General features: G+C 56.1%; 2 protein-coding genes across 2 annotated transcripts in view; one reads left to right on the forward strand and one right to left on the reverse strand.

Moving 5' to 3' along the window:
- PRPF6 (pre-mRNA processing factor 6) overlaps positions 1-6,237 on the reverse strand; it is a 48,674-nt gene extending 42,437 nt beyond the window's left edge. Inside the window, exons 1-3 of the mRNA XM_049650413.1 lie at positions 6,050-6,237; positions 3,494-3,662; positions 2,285-2,403 (exon numbers count right to left, since the gene is read on the reverse strand). Coding sequence (XP_049506370.1) covers positions 2,285-2,403; positions 3,494-3,662; positions 6,050-6,120 — 359 coding nt within the window. The 5' untranslated portion in view covers positions 6,121-6,237. The remainder of the gene's footprint in view (positions 1-2,284; positions 2,404-3,493; positions 3,663-6,049) is intronic.
- Positions 6,238-6,331: 94 nt separating this feature from the next.
- SAMD10 (sterile alpha motif domain containing 10) lies at positions 6,332-12,280 on the forward strand. Its single transcript, XM_049650373.1, has 6 exons — positions 6,332-8,075; positions 10,054-10,235; positions 10,313-10,484; positions 10,866-11,095; positions 11,681-11,807; positions 12,255-12,280. The coding sequence occupies exons 1-6, from the start codon at positions 7,712-7,714 to the stop codon at positions 12,278-12,280; spliced, it is 1,101 nt and encodes a 366-aa protein (XP_049506330.1). The 5' UTR covers positions 6,332-7,711.
- The last annotated feature ends 2,649 nt before the right edge of the window (positions 12,281-14,929 follow it).

Consider the following 14,929-nt stretch of genomic DNA (forward strand, 5'->3'; position numbering starts at 1 on the left):
AGCTGTGTAGCCAGGGCTGAGACTACATGAGGGCATCCGGTCGGCTGCACTGTCCCACTGGTTTGTATCGTAAAAAGTACTCCTAACAGAAATTTTAAAAGTCAAGCATTTTTCCGAAACCACTTAATGAGATGACTTTCTACACGTATCCATGTCCCCCAGTTTTTTAAGTGAATTCTAGAAGACTGAAATTCAACCTTCTTTAATGTGCAAAACCACACATACTTAATTACTAGAGGTATACAAAATAATGCACGTCTATGTAATAACAAATAACAAGCGTTACAAAAAGCCCTGAGCAACTGTATTTCGCCCTTCCAAAATGAAAACTCTACACACATTATGGGAAGTTACTAAATTGCATGTGTAAGAAGCAAGGTTAACTACCACTTTCTGGACTTATGACTAAATATAACCCTTTTATCTATACTTGGTCTCACTGTCCCAATATTTTATAATGAAAACACATTCTTTCAGTAGTAAAAAAAATTACAGCTTTTTTTTTTTTTTAACGTTTATTTATTTTTTTTGAGACAGAGAGAGACAGAGCATGAACGGGGGAGGATCAGAGAGAGGGAGACACAGAATCGGAAACAGGCTCCAGGCTCTGAGCTGTCAGCACAGAGCCCGACGCGGGGCTTGAACTCACGGACCGCGAGATCATGACCTGAGCTGAAGTCGGCCGCTTAACCGACTGAGCCACCCAGGCACCCCACAGCTTTCTTATTTGTAACTTGTTTCATTTTTAAAATTTGTTTTACAAATCATAAAAAACTTATAAAACAATATAACTTATTATGGTTTAAAAGATTATGCGTTCACTTTGTTTTAATTTCCCCAGAAACAAGGTCGGGGAATTCAGAAAGCTGCCATATCAAATGGAGACTGAAGTAACATCAACGAACAGATTTGCTAAACCAAAGTTCAGGGCAAGACACCCACCTGAGAACCCACAGAGAAACCACACCTTCTCTTGAACAGGCCCCCAAGGACAGAGTGCACCTGCTCCCTCCAGGCTCACCGTCACCTACCCCACCAGCCCAGCCCGACTCTCCACAGTCCCAATGCAGTCCCAGCGCTGTCGTGTGGACCAAGATTCTCAAGCCACAGCCCCTGCCTACAAGGACTTACATATTCATCTGTCATCTTCAGCTAACTTCCAAATTACTTAATAAATATCAACTAACATCACTACACCCCTCTCAAAGGCAGTAATCCTGACGTGTGATCAAAACAATCCCTCAAATTCTGTAGATTTCTGGAAAACAATAGAGTTCTTAAGCTCTCCACTCCAGTCCCCAGCCCTAAGACTACTCTCCAACAGCCTGGCACTTATCCAAGTGTGGCTGCCATAAATTAAGATCCAGGTGGCCTCAGAGCTGAGCAGACACGTGCATTGCTCTTGCAACTTTTCTCCACATCTGAAGTAAGTCAAAGCAAATATCTCTTTTAAAGTTAGGTAAATACAGGGGCACCTGACTGGCTCAATCACTGAGCATATGACTCCTGATTTTGGGTGTGAGTTCAAACCCCACGGGTAGAGAGATTAGTGCCTGGGTGGCTAGTCGGTTAAGCATCCAACTTCAGCTCAGGTCATGATCTCACAGTTTGTGGGCTCCAGCTGTGCTGACAGCAGGGAGCCTGGAGCCTGCTTTGGATTCTGTGTCTCCCTCTCTGCCCTTCCTTCACTTGCACTCTCTCTCTCTCTCAAAAATAAACAAACGTCAAAAAATAAATACAATACAATCTTTTTTTTTTTTTTTTTAATTTTTTTTTTTATCGTTTATTTATTTTTGAGACAGAGAGAGCATGAACAGGGGAGGGGCAGAGAGAGAGGGAGACACAGAATCTGAAACAGGCTCCAGGCTCTGAGCTGTCAGCCCAGAGCCCGACGCGGGGCTCGAACTCACGGACCGCGAGATCATGACCTGAGCCGAAGTCGGCCGCTTAACCGGCTGAGCCACCCAGGCGCCCCTACAATACAATCTTAATGCAGCACCTGGGAGGCTCAGTTGGTGGAGCGTCCAACTTTGGCTCAGGTCATAATCTCACGGTTCATGGGTCCGAGCCCTGCATTGGGCTCTGCTCTTGACAGTTCAGAGCCTGCCAGGGATTCTCTCTCCCCCCTCTCTCTGTCATTCTCCCAATTCACGCGTGCACATGCTCTCTCTCTCTCAAAATAAATAAACTATTAAAATAAATAGAATTAATAGCAAGAGAAAGAAAAAAGGAAGGAGAAAGAGAGTTGGGTAAATACAGTGTAAAGGGCAGAAATTTACATTACCTCCTTTCTTTTCTTCTCTCATCCATCCTTTTATCCAGAGCAGCATAAATAGCATCCGCTTCCTCGTCATCTTTTTCGTAGGGCCCACTGGAGAAGAGGCTCCCAGCATAACCATTAAACTAAGGACACAACAACATACTTAGAGGGTCAGCTTCACCCCCAACACAATCCCCACAAGCAGAAACAGAGAACACCTCTAGCTGTAAAACGTTTGTTAAACAATTTTTCTCAATCCGACAATCCCAAACTGAGGGAAAATAAAGTCAGTCATCTGTACTGCTCACAAGTATCATGGGCATGAAAGATAAAGGAGCTACCCAGATGGGAAGGGACCAAGAGACACAGCCAGTGCAGTGCAGAGTCCTGGACTGGGTGCACCAGAAAAAGACACCAGGGGAAAACGGATGGAACGCAAATGAGGCCTACGGGTTAGGCACACAGCCAACAGTGTTGTGTCAATGTTAGTTTCCTGGTTTCAATAACTGTACTAAGGTCACATGAGATGAGGAGAAGCTAGTGAAGGCATTTTCCACGCGATTTTTGCAAGTTCCCTGGAAGTTTAAAATCATTTCAGAATTGGGGCGCCTGGGTGGCTCAGTCGGTTGAGCGTCTGACTTCAGCTCAGGTCATGATCTCGCAGTCTGTGGGTTCGAGCCCCATGTCGGGCTCTGTGCCGACAGCTCGGAGGCTGGAGCCTGCTTCGGATTCTGTGTCTCCCTCTCTCTCTGCCCCTCCCCTGCTCACGTTCTCTCTCTCTCTCTCTCTCTCTCTCAAAAATGAATAAACGTTAAAAAAAAATTTTTTTTTTAATCATTTCAGAATTGAAATTTTTAAAATCTTTTCCTCTGAGTAAAAATGCCACCTGTTAGAACACACATGAAGAAAACCTCAACTGGCCAAATACTAACTAAGAGAGTATGCACTGAAACAAAATAGAGAATCATCACTGATTCCACCTGGAATTTTAATTATTAAAAACAAGCCAAGACAAAACCCCAGGGCTAGTACATCTCTTCTGAAGAGACAACAGTGCACGTATCTTTGTCTGTCCTGCTCCCTTCCTGCCCTCTGCTGAAGGTACCCTGGGCACAGCAGAGGTGCTAGCTGTACTGGCCTCTCTGAGCCCGTCCCCAGAGATGCCAAGGGCACACGGGGTCAAGAAGCTGGTCGGCCCTTCTGGGGACTGGCTGGGAGCGCGCCACAAGTCACCTCATCGTAGTTGGTGTCATTCAGATCCTCATCATCATCATCCGCAGCTTGGCTTTTCTTCATCTGGTCCCCGACGGTCCTCTTGCCCGGGGGCGCGTGGCGGTCATCCACAGGGTCATTTGCGTCCCGGGCGGGCCCAATGTCTGACCGGGTGGTGAAGCCAGTGGCACTGCAGAAGACCCCAAGACACCCATTTATCCAGGCGAACTTGTTCCTTTGTTCTCCCTCCAGAGCCCCCGCTTAATAACCCCTCTTTTTCTCACATCTCTGGGAAGGCACCAAAGCGCCAGGCAGTAAGGAACCAAGCACGCTGTGCTCGCCAACGTTACTAGTCTGTTCTCTTCGGGACAGAAAGCTTCTGACCTACCCTGAGGAGGTTACCAAGGCCCCACATTCTCCTTGAGAGACTCACCAGAGCATCAGACCTCCCTCTGCCCAGGTTCCCACCTCCCATTTCCAATAACCTGCTGATCGCATCCCCCACACATCCAAGCAGGCCCTCAACCCCAACGTGACCAAACCAGAATTCCTTTTCTGTGCTTATCCTGCAGCCGCCCTGGGGTGTTTCCAAGTACCAGGCGGGCACCAGACCACCGGCCTCACCTCCGTGCCCTCTTCTCCATCCCATCAGTACCAAGTTCTACTGAGTCTACCTCTGAAACCCCTCCTCCCCAAACCTTGACTCCCATCACAGCCGGGAACCAACTTCGCTACCCCTGCCTCTAGCCTGCTCGTTTCAGCGCAGTCTGACCATGGCGCTCTGACGGCTCTGTCTCTCCTACAGGAACTCTGGCCCCTCCACCTCTGCACCTTCCACCCAACAGACCCCTTGAGAGTCCCTCAGCTTCCTCCACACCAGGCCTTTTTTCTTCACCACCCAACACACAGCGTCAGTCACACACATTTCTACATCCCTAAATCCCAATCTTCTACCAAATAGGGCTCAAATGCTACCACTCGATAGAGCATTCAGGGACCCAAGAGTTCCAAATCTGTTCCTTTTTAGGGGCACCGGCATGGCTCAGTGGTTAAGCATCGACTCTTTTTTTTTTTTAATGTTTATTTATATTTGAGAGAGAACAGAGTGTGAGCAGGGAAAGGGCAGAGAAAGAGGGAGACACAGAATCCGAAGCAGGCTCCAGGCTCTGGGCTGTCAGCACAGAACCCGACATGGGGCTCGAACCCACGAACCGTGAGATCGTGACCTGAGCCGAAGTCGGACACTCAACTGACTGAGCCCCCCAGGCATCCCTGCGTTGACTGCTGATCACAGTCTGTGAGTTCAATCAAGCCCCACATCCAATGCCTCACTGACAGCGTGGAGACTGCTTGGGACTCTCTCCCTCCCTCTCCTTCTGCCCTTCCCCTCATGTACATGCGCACTCTGTCTCTGTCTCTGTCTCTCTCAAAACAAATAAACTTTAGGGAAAAAAGGCTTAAAAAACGAATCTGCTCCTCTTTTTTTTTTAATTTTTTTTTTCAACATTTATTTATTTTTGAGACAGAGAGAGACAGAGCATGAATGGGGGAGGGTAAGAGAGAGGGAGACACAGAATCTGAAACAGGCTCCAGGCTCTGAGCTGTCAGCACAGAGCCCGACGCGGGGCTCGAACTCACGGACCGTGAGATCATGACCTGAGCCGAAGTCGGCCGCTTAACCGACTGAGCCACCCAGGCGCCCCTCTGCTCCTCTTTATATATTTAGTAATGCAAAGACCTCACCTCTCCTGGTAGGTCTTCTGAAGATGATGCCAATGAGACTTGTGTGTTCCCCACTCCAACCTTAACCCCCCACAGGGCAACCTGATAGCTTCCCTAAACAAATGAATAACCAAACAAATAGAATGATGATGACTGCTCATTTTTTCAACCTCTTGTGACAGTAATCCGTGTGACAGGCGCGGGAGACCCAGTCACAAGCCTCACAGATGCCCTGCCTGCCTGAGCTGAGAGTTCCAACACCCAGTGTATGACGACCAACACCACGGGGAAAGAAGGGGGCACTGGGAGCCGCCACACAGAGGAATCTGGCCGGGAAAGGACCACTTATGCTTTCGACAAGGGTGTGGGGTCTGCCTGGCCTGGGGAGAGTAGCCGCGGTGTTCCTACGACCCGTCAAAGATTCCCGTAGTCCTCACTGCAGACCTGCTCACAGATCATCTTACAGATCCAAACACGGGCTCACCCCCAACGCATGGTCAAAGCCCAAGCCTCGCGTCGTCTAGGGAGCAAGCAGAAGTGGTCCTCAGCTCTGGTCCACCCCAAAGCATCATTCTTCTACATGGATTAAACCAAGCCCAGGGACGTCTTGCAAACAGTGTGGCCACAGATCCTAATCTGTCATCCCTCTCGAGAAATCTTCCCCGTCGCCAAGCTCCCCAAGTCCGACTGATTCCCGAGGAGAAGCGTCGGGTAGTGAGGACGGTCTTGTCCGGGCCCGGGCCGGCCCCCAGCCCCTCTTCCCCAAGCGCGCGCGGCCCGCTCTGCTCGCCGGGCCCCGGGGCCCGCGCCGCCGGCTCCCTCCCCTCAAGCGCCGCGGCTCGCCCCCAGCCTTACCCCCGGCCCAGCCCCGGCACATAGCCGAGAGGGGCGGGCATGCCCAAGAACGGCTTCTTCTTCTTGTTCATGGCGCCGGTGACGACCACCGCCGGAGAGGAAGAGGGGACGGAGGCCGCGACCGCAGGCAAAAGACCACAGACGTCCCAGGCTCCTCAGCAGGAAGAGCTCCCGAGCCCTGCGTCACCCGCGCCCCGGAAGCAAAGGTCGCCGGCCGCACGAAGCCCCGCCCACTCCCCCCCCTCCCATTCCTCGGGCGGAAGTTCCTGAAAACCGACTTCCGGCACCGGCGAAGGGGCGGGGATGTGGCAGGCGCACGCGCGGGGCGCCTGATACTGGGGAGGCGTGCGAACCGCCCAGCTGGAGACCTCCTGGAGCGACATCATCCTGGAAAAAAACCTGCAGGACCTCAAAACTCAGCCTGGGGCATCTTTACTTACTGCGTGCTTTCGACGCATTTCCGAGGAGACCTGCCTGCATGAGCGGGACCCATGGTCCCCTCCCCGAGTCCTCCTGACCGCCGGGGACCGCTCATAATCAGGCCTAGCCATTCACCTTCCCTTCAGAATCGTCCTGGCCCTGGGGCAGGCCTTAACACATCTGAGCGGGGCTGCACCTGACTAGTTGTGGACAGCTTGTGTGCGGTGTATGTGTCCTGATGGTGGGCATACCTGTCTGCTCGTGCCCCAGGGTGCAGGCTGCTGTTCTAGTTCTCAGCGCTCAGGTTCCCCGGGCTCCAGTTCAGGCACCGGTCCCTGTACAGGCTCCACTCCCACCCCCACCACACCTTGAACATGGCAGTGAGGGCAGAAGTGCAGCCCCTACAGGGCCAATTGGCGAAAATAAGTAAAGGCAGTAGATATGTTGGGAACAATTCGGTATGTGGGCATGCGTGGCCACAGCATGTGGATGAATTCGGTGCAGATCTCTACTTGTGTGTGTTGGTGGACATGGGTACCAGTCAGATCACCTGTGCTCGTGTTTCAGGTGGACATACATGACGACTCTGCATACGTTTCTGTATCTCCGCGTGTACCTTTGCTCATTCTGTGAGACATCCTCCAGCAGCCCACATACACCTGGGGAGAGTGCTCAGACTTGGCAGAGCAAGCGAAACTCAGTGGGTAGCCTCTGGACAGGGCAGCCCCCAGCCCACCCTAGCACTTCTCAGCGGGGTCCTGGAACAAACACATCCCTCCTGCCTCCTGCAGCCTCCTTGGAGCTTCTCTCTCCTCCCCATTCCCAGCCAACCCCCTTTTGGTGCCACATCCTGAGCACTGAGTCAGATTCTGGGGCTACAGAGGGAAGGGGAGAGACCCTGGCTGTCTTCCTGGAGTTCACATTGTGGTGGGGGTTAAGAGAGGGTCTAGGGAAGCAAGTGCCCATTGGAGGAGAGATCTCTGGATAGGTGTGGAGAATGCGTAAATAAAGGAGTGAGTCGGTAATCTGAGGTAGGAGAACGAAGGCAAGTGGTTGCAAGGCATCGGTCTGGCCTTTGACCTGGGCTCCGGTGGACAGAAGATCCCAGGAGCAGGTAGGATACTCCCCTCCTACCCCTTCCTTCCCCGCGCGAAAGATCGCATCTTTATTTCCCTGCCTCAGAAGCCCCTTCAGACGTCTGGATCCCGTGACAGGTGCACAGAATCACTGTTTCTCGAAGCCATGCCCAGGTGCGTAAGGTCGTCCCTTACCCTGGCAGACACCCTTTGCATACGCAGACCTGCGCGCCGCCGACACACCTCGGAGCTCCCGGAGCGCGCCCAGCACTCAGGGCTCAGAGGCAGGTGCCTCGCCGCGCAGACTCGCCGGGCGCGGGGACCGGCTCGGGCGCGGGGCCGGCTGGGGCGGGGCAGCGGCGCGCGTTCCCCGCCGGCCACACGGGCCGCCTTGCGCCCGGCGAGGGGCGTGTGCACGGGCCCGGGATCCTTGGGCCTCATGTTCACGGAGCTAAGGACCAAGCTGAGCCCCCCGCGAGGCCGCGCCGGGGCTGTGCGCGCCGGCTTCGGGGAGCGCCGGGATGTGGACGGTGAGCAGGGCTTCGGGGATATCGCAGGTTGGGGGCTCGAGGACCGAGAGGAACGGGGGCGGGAACTGGCAGACTCCAAGTGGCGGCTTGGCGCGGACTGGGGGGCGCGTCCTGGCCCAACGGGGTCTCCGGTGTCTTTGTCCTGAGCTGGGGCGGCGGGGCGGGTAGCCTCAGGCCTCGGGGATCAGCGCACCCTTGGCTGGGAGGAGGTTATGGGCTGGGGCTCCTGTCCTCAGGCTCGCACCATCCTGCGGTCACCTTTTCCGTCGCGCGAGCTCCCCTTCCTTCCCCAGCTCTTGCAGTGGGGCCGAGAGGGAGCCGAGGCCACAGTCGGGCTTGGGCGCCCCCGCCCCATTTTATGCTGGAATTCTGACGTTGGGGCTAAGAGGGAGGGACGGAACGACGGGCAGACGGACGGAAAGATGGAGATCCCTCCTGGTGCTGGGCAGGAAATGGGCGGGGCTCGGCTGTACCCTGACAGGTGCAGCGCGCTCGGTGGCGTCCGACTGGTTCGCCCGGAGCTTAGCTCTGGGGCCCCGGCCCTGCACGGCTCCGCTCGGGAGGCCCTGAGACGCGAGGCCGAGCGGCACAGGCACCTGTGTCCTGCAAGGTTTATTAATCTTTTTCCACGATACTAGAAGCCACAACGGGGCAGCCACACCACACCTGGACCTCAATTTTAGAGTCACCTGGTGTCATCCAATTCCAGAACGTTGTAAGAATGAAGGGGGGATGTTAAGTCGGAGGAATCTTAAGGGGTAGAAGGAGGGGAAGTAATGGGTTTTCCCCGATACCGAGACCTCTTGGGCACATCGCCAAACCCTGCCCTCAGTTGTGGCTGCGAGGTTGTGTCCATGGGAGGCAGGGTCTCTCATTCTACTGCTGAGAGCCAGTGGGGCAAGCGCCCTGGCCAAGAACCTGATTCTGCCTGCTGAATTGGGGCCTGGATGCTGTAAAGATGAGGGGCCCCTGGGCCCTATATCTCCCTAGGGTTCTGTTGACTTGTGGATACCACACAGAGCCTTTGTCCACCCACCCACCCATCCACCCATCCATCCATTAATCCACAGTATTTCTGGGCACCTCCTTTGTGCCCAGACCTGTGCAAGGTGTTGGGAGGAGCTCATCGGGGTGTCTGCCCTCCCATGACCTATGTCAGCGACAAGCCCAGAAATGAGAGTGAAACTGAAACTTCAAGAGTAAAATGAAGTCTGTGTGGGGAATAGAGGGTGCAAGGTGTCACTGGGCCCTCTGAGCATCCGGCTGGACCCTGCACAACTGTGCTGAGCAGCCCATGCCCTCTGGAAGCCCACTACCCCCAGGAGCTGTCCTGAGCCAAGGGCTCTGCGGCAGGTGGAGGGGAGCAATCCTGGTTGTTGGCTGACCCAGAGTTCATTCAGGCCTCTTGTTGGTGGGTCAGCAGATGAGCAGAGCACAAGAGGGCAGGAGCCAAGTCTCAGATGCTAGGTATGGCTGCAGAGACTGGGTGCCCTCACTGGTGAGGGGCAGGCAGCATACTCAGGGGGTTCCCACCATGCAGGCTCTCCCAGGACGTAGGGGCCATTGCTCCCTCACAAGCAGGTCCTGTCTGTGTGCCCCACTCTGGTTCAGCACGTGTCAGCCCAAGGCAAGGGTAAGATCAGGCCTGACTCAGGATAGCCCCTCGCCAGGCTATAAGTCTTAGGCTCCCTGGTGGGCACATTTCCTCTCTAATCTAGGCACAGTCCTGTTCCCCAGAGTATGAACTGTGTACTCAGAAAAGGAAAGGTGTTTCTAGGTCGTCATCCTTGGGCCGGGTGGGTGCTCAAGACAGCTCTTGTGTACTTCCTTTCTGCCTTTGGGGGGTGGGGAACCTCTACCTGGGAAGGTGGCTCTCTGTGTTGGGAGGGAAGATGGGTTGGGCAGGGAGCTGGTTTGCAGAGAGAGGGTCCTCTGGCCCTGTCCCTGACCACTCTGACCAGGCACCCGTGCTCTACAGCCACAGCACACTTCAGCTTCTGCCGAACCCTCCTGGATCACACAGTGTCCACTGAGAGCATCCCTTGTCACCTGCCTCGGACGCCAGGCACCAGCCTCACGTGGCACGACTCCCGTAGCCAGAGGGCCGCTGGCGGCCGGCCAGTCAAGCTCCTGCAGCAGCCTGGCACAGAGGCCCCCCAGGTACCCACCCAGCGTACCCACCTCAGCCCCTGCCCTCCCCATCAGCTCACTCCACCTGCTACCCATCTCCCCTGCAGGGCCGGCTATACTCCGACCACTATGGTCTGTACCACACAAGTCCCTCACTGGGTGGCCTGACGAGGCCTGTGGTTCTGTGGAGTCAGCAGGACGTCTGCAAGTGGCTCAAGAAGCACTGTCCCCACAACTACCTCGTCTACGTGGAGGCCTTCTCCCAGCACGCCATCACAGGTACCCTCAGTTGCTGGGGGTGTGAGGGGCATAAGGATCCCCTGGAGAGCCCCCCTCAGCCTGCCTCAGTTTCTTTTGCTATCATTTCTTCCTGTCTTCTGTTTCCTTCTAGTCGACGTCTCCTTCTGGGTTTGTCTCTTTGCAGAATCTGCCATTGCCTCCCCAGTGCATCTCTATCTTTTTCTGGCTTTTCTCTGCCCCGGCTCTGTCCGTCCTTGCCTTTCCTCTGCCTGTCCCCCTCTTTCCTCTCCTTACTTCTCTGTCTCTGCCTCCCTTTCTCTTTAAGTCTACGTCCCCCTCTTCTCCCCCCCGCTTCTGCCTTGGCTCTTAACGCTCCTTGCGTGTTGACCTTGGCTTGACCCCTCCTCCCCTCTCTCCCAGGCCGGGCGCTGCTGAGGCTGAATGGGGAGAAACTGCAGCGGATGGGGCTGGCACAGGAGGCGCAGCGGCAGGAGGTGCTGCAGCAGGTGCTGCGCCTGCAGGTGCGCGAGGAGGGGCGGAGCCTGCAGCTGCTGAGCCAAGGTCAGTGGGAGGAGCCAGGGGGGCCTGAGAGTCTTGGGGGCGTGGGGGGGGGGCAGGGGGAGAGGCTGGGCCATGGGGCCAAGAGGAGGGTGGGAGAGTTGACCTCAGGGGGGCGGCTGTAGGACGCTGGTAAGGGCCATCCTGTGCCTGGCAGAGTGGAAGACGCCAGAGATCTCCACCCCTCCTCACCCCTACCCACCCCGTAGCCTCCTTTGGAAACATGTCCTAGCTGCTGCCTGAGGCTTGAACCCCAGACCCCAGCACTGTGACCGGAGCCTGTGGCAAGGATGACGCATAGCTGGCACACAGCCCCTCTCGGACCCTGCAGGAGGCCCCAGGGGCTGAGCCCAGCCCGATGGACAGGTGGGACCAGGATTGCCATCTCTGGCTGTGCATTCTGGGCCGTTGAGCAGGTGCGGGCTGCTTGGGTGTGGCCCTTCCTTGCAGGACCTGAGCCCAAATGCACCCTCTGGTGCTGCTGGCAGCGTGTGGGGCAGCTACTTGGAGCCAGAGCAGGGTCTGGTTATCCCCCTAGACTCCCGGGGAGTCCGTTTATTTATATTCCCTTCACCCACACTGATGTCTGTGCCCCTGTTGCCTGCTGAATCACGCTTCCTTTGGGCATCCTGCCCTCCCCCAGGGCAAGAGGTCTGTCTGTCTGCCCATTTGTCCAGTTCTACACCCTCACCCAGCATCTAGAGGACAGGCGGAATAAGCTGTGGAAGCTCCCTCTGGCGAGTGCCCTCCCCTGCCCCACCCAGATAATCAGCAGCAGCCGCATCCCCAGGCACACCATGCCAAGTGCGTGCCCTCGTGATTTCTGAAACCCTCGCCACGCCCCCATCTGTTCCCAGGAACTGTGGCAAGAGAGGTCTGGGGGTTGCTCAGGCGCCCAAGACCTAACCCAGCACTATGAGCACCCTATGACGGGGATCAGGCCCAGCTGTCTCCTGGCCTTGGGTTTGGGTGTCCCCCCTCCTCCCACGGTTGCGGAGGCTGCCTCTGAGGGACAGTTGTGGGCATGTATTCTCACTGCTCCTCTCCCAAGAAAATCTGAATTCACACAAGAGACTGTCCTGAGGGCCGTGCCCCCGACCCCTGCCCACCAGAGATCCAGCCAGCACCTGAGCAACCACTCTGTGAGCCAGAGGGCCCAAGGTTTGTGATTGGTGCTGACCAGCAGAGGGACAGTGAGGGCAGTCCTGGTAGCCCCCACCTTCTTGTTCCTCTGCCTGCCCACTCCCCTAGGGAGCCCTGAAAATCTCAGGGATTGAGGCTGAGCCTCCAGCCTCCTCTCTGTGCCCCAAGCCAGCCTCCAGATGGGAAGTGGCTTGTTGCAGGTCCCGAGTGGGATTTGGATAACTGGCCTGGTGCCCCCTTTCCCGCGGGCCCCAGTAGGAAGCCCCCTCGTCTTTTCTGGCCACCCTGATTGCCACAGCCCGCCTTGTGCCATCACAACGTTGTCTTCTCCAGGGGGCCCTTCCTATCACTGCCGCAGTCTTCTCCCTCCTTTGTCTTGCCCCCCACCCTGCCATGCTTGTCTTGTCTTCTTTGTTTTGCGCTTTTTTATATTCTGACAAAGACCAGAAATAAACCTGGTTCTCAACTGCCCCAGTGTGGTGTTTGGCTCAGGCCAACTGGGTGTTTGAGAGTGGGAAGAGTCCTGGATGGAGGGCCCCTGGCTGTGGGAGGAGGCAGTGCCCGGTGCCCAGTTCAGGTGTCTCCACAGGGCCACTAGGGGGCAGTGGTGTCGCATCTTGACAGCACACCTGTTTACCCCAGGGCCGGGTGGGGAATCCTGGGCTCAGCCCTGTGGACTGCAGCCAGATGCACTGACACAGGTGAGTTACTTTCCTGGGGCCTCCATGACGAATGACAGCTGGGAAGCTTAACACAACAGAAACTGATTTCATCACAGTAATGCAGGCTACCAGTCTGAAAACCAGCAGGACCACAGTCCCTCCCGGAGCACAGGATAGAACCCTTCCTCACCTCTCCCAGCTTCTCGCGGCTGCTGCGGGGATCCCTGGGCACATCACTCCCATCTCAGCCCGTCGTGGTCAAATCACCTTCTGTGTCATATCTTCCTCTTACAAGGAAACTTGTCGCTGGATTTAAGGGCCACCTGGATAATCCCAGATGATCTTCTCACCTCAAGACCCTTAACTTAAGATCTGCAAAGACCTTTTCTCCAAATAAGGCCCCATTCGTGGGTTCCAGGGATTTGACATGGCAATCTTTGGAGGGCCCCCATTAAGCCCCTGACACAGGGTAATGCCCTAACATAGGAAACACATGGGTCACAACAACACCCTGACACATGTGCCCACACAGCAACCAGACACATGGTAATGCAGAGGCAGAAACTGGCCACGGGAGTCTGGAGACACAGAGACAGTGATGCTGGTTTCCAGATGCACACTACACCGTGATACACAGTGACCCCCTAACAGAAACACAGGGGGCACAGGACACACAATGCCCTGACATCCAGACATTCTATAGCCTGGAGACACATCTGCTAAGATACAGATTTCCCTCCACGCACGCACACACACACACCTTCCAACTAGTCACCTGGAAGGTGACTAACATATAGATAGGCATGTTTTCCCCTAGTATGGGACACGTAGACATAACCCTGACATCAGACGTCTACACAGGAGACTGCCCGGCACACGTGGTCACTAAGGCACACACCTATCAACAGACGTGGACGTGCTCCATGCGTGGACATGCAGACTTACACGGGGAAAGATGAGAAACCTGGCTGGGTCTCACTCACTGACCCCTCCTCCAACCCTGGATGTCCTGTCCCCAGCGTGGGCACGGTCAACGAGGGAAGGACATTTCCTCTTCCTCCTGGGGCCACATGGACCTTTCTCTGGCTCTGATTTCCAAGGGAAGTTCTAACCCAATGAACGCTCCAAAGAGGGCCCCTACCCCTCTCTCTGGCGGCACTTTGTGCCAGCCATTAGAGAAGCAGGTCTCAAGAGTCCCCATGAGGAGAGGCAGACCCTAATCTGACCGTGTCTTTTGTGCCCTGCCCTGAATCTATTGCAGGGTAGACAGAAGGGTGGCGTGGGGGGAGGTGCCGGGGGTGGGAAAGGCTTCAGGGAAGGAGGTGTGTCTTGTAACTCTGTTTCCCAACTAGCACCTCTTCCCCTGCTTCATTCACTCCCAAATCCTGGTAGGGATGGTACCCCATTACCCCCGGCCCTGATACCAGTGTCCCCTGGGTTCTGGGGCACGGCAGAGCAAGGCACTGGCCCTGGCCACCCCCACCCGAAGCAGACAGAGGCTGGTCCAGTGGTCAGTAACCCCACAGAGCCCATGGCCTCAAACTGCTCCCCCAGCACTGTTAGTAGCCAGGCGGTCCCCTGACTGTGGCCACAGGCAGAGGTGGGCACAGGGCCGGTTGGAAGAGATCCAGATCCTGCTTTGCAGGCCCCAGTCTCCCAGGGGCCAGGAGTTCAGGCTCCCAGAGGACGGTGGTCTCCATTGCTGCACCTTCCCAGGGCCAACACCTAGAGGCATCTGGTCGCTTCAATCCGCGTACATTGGGATCGGGGCAGTTCCCAGCGTCCCGATAGTGCCTCAGTTTACCCCACTGCCTGAAAAAACGCCTCTTGCCCTACGGGCGGCATAACGGGCCACTTTGCACTGGAGCCCCCGCGGATGGAGGCGACGGACCCAGGAGCCGGGAGAGGGGGCCGGGCCGATGGGCCCCCTCCCCCCCAACCCGTTCCTCCCCGTCGCGGAGCGGCTGCAGGAATACCGCGAGAGTTCGCCCCCTCCCCCCCTACAGTAAAACTGTCAAAGGTGGGAGGGGCGGGAGCGCGCATGTGCGCAGCGCGGCGCGCAGCCTGCGCCGCCCGGACCCCGCTCCCCGCGCCCCGCGCCCCGGCCCCGGCCCCCCGCCT

Source organism: Panthera uncia, assembly GCF_023721935.1.
Source record: "Panthera uncia isolate 11264 chromosome A3 unlocalized genomic scaffold, Puncia_PCG_1.0 HiC_scaffold_11, whole genome shotgun sequence".
NCBI lineage: Eukaryota > Metazoa > Chordata > Mammalia > Carnivora > Felidae > Panthera > Panthera uncia.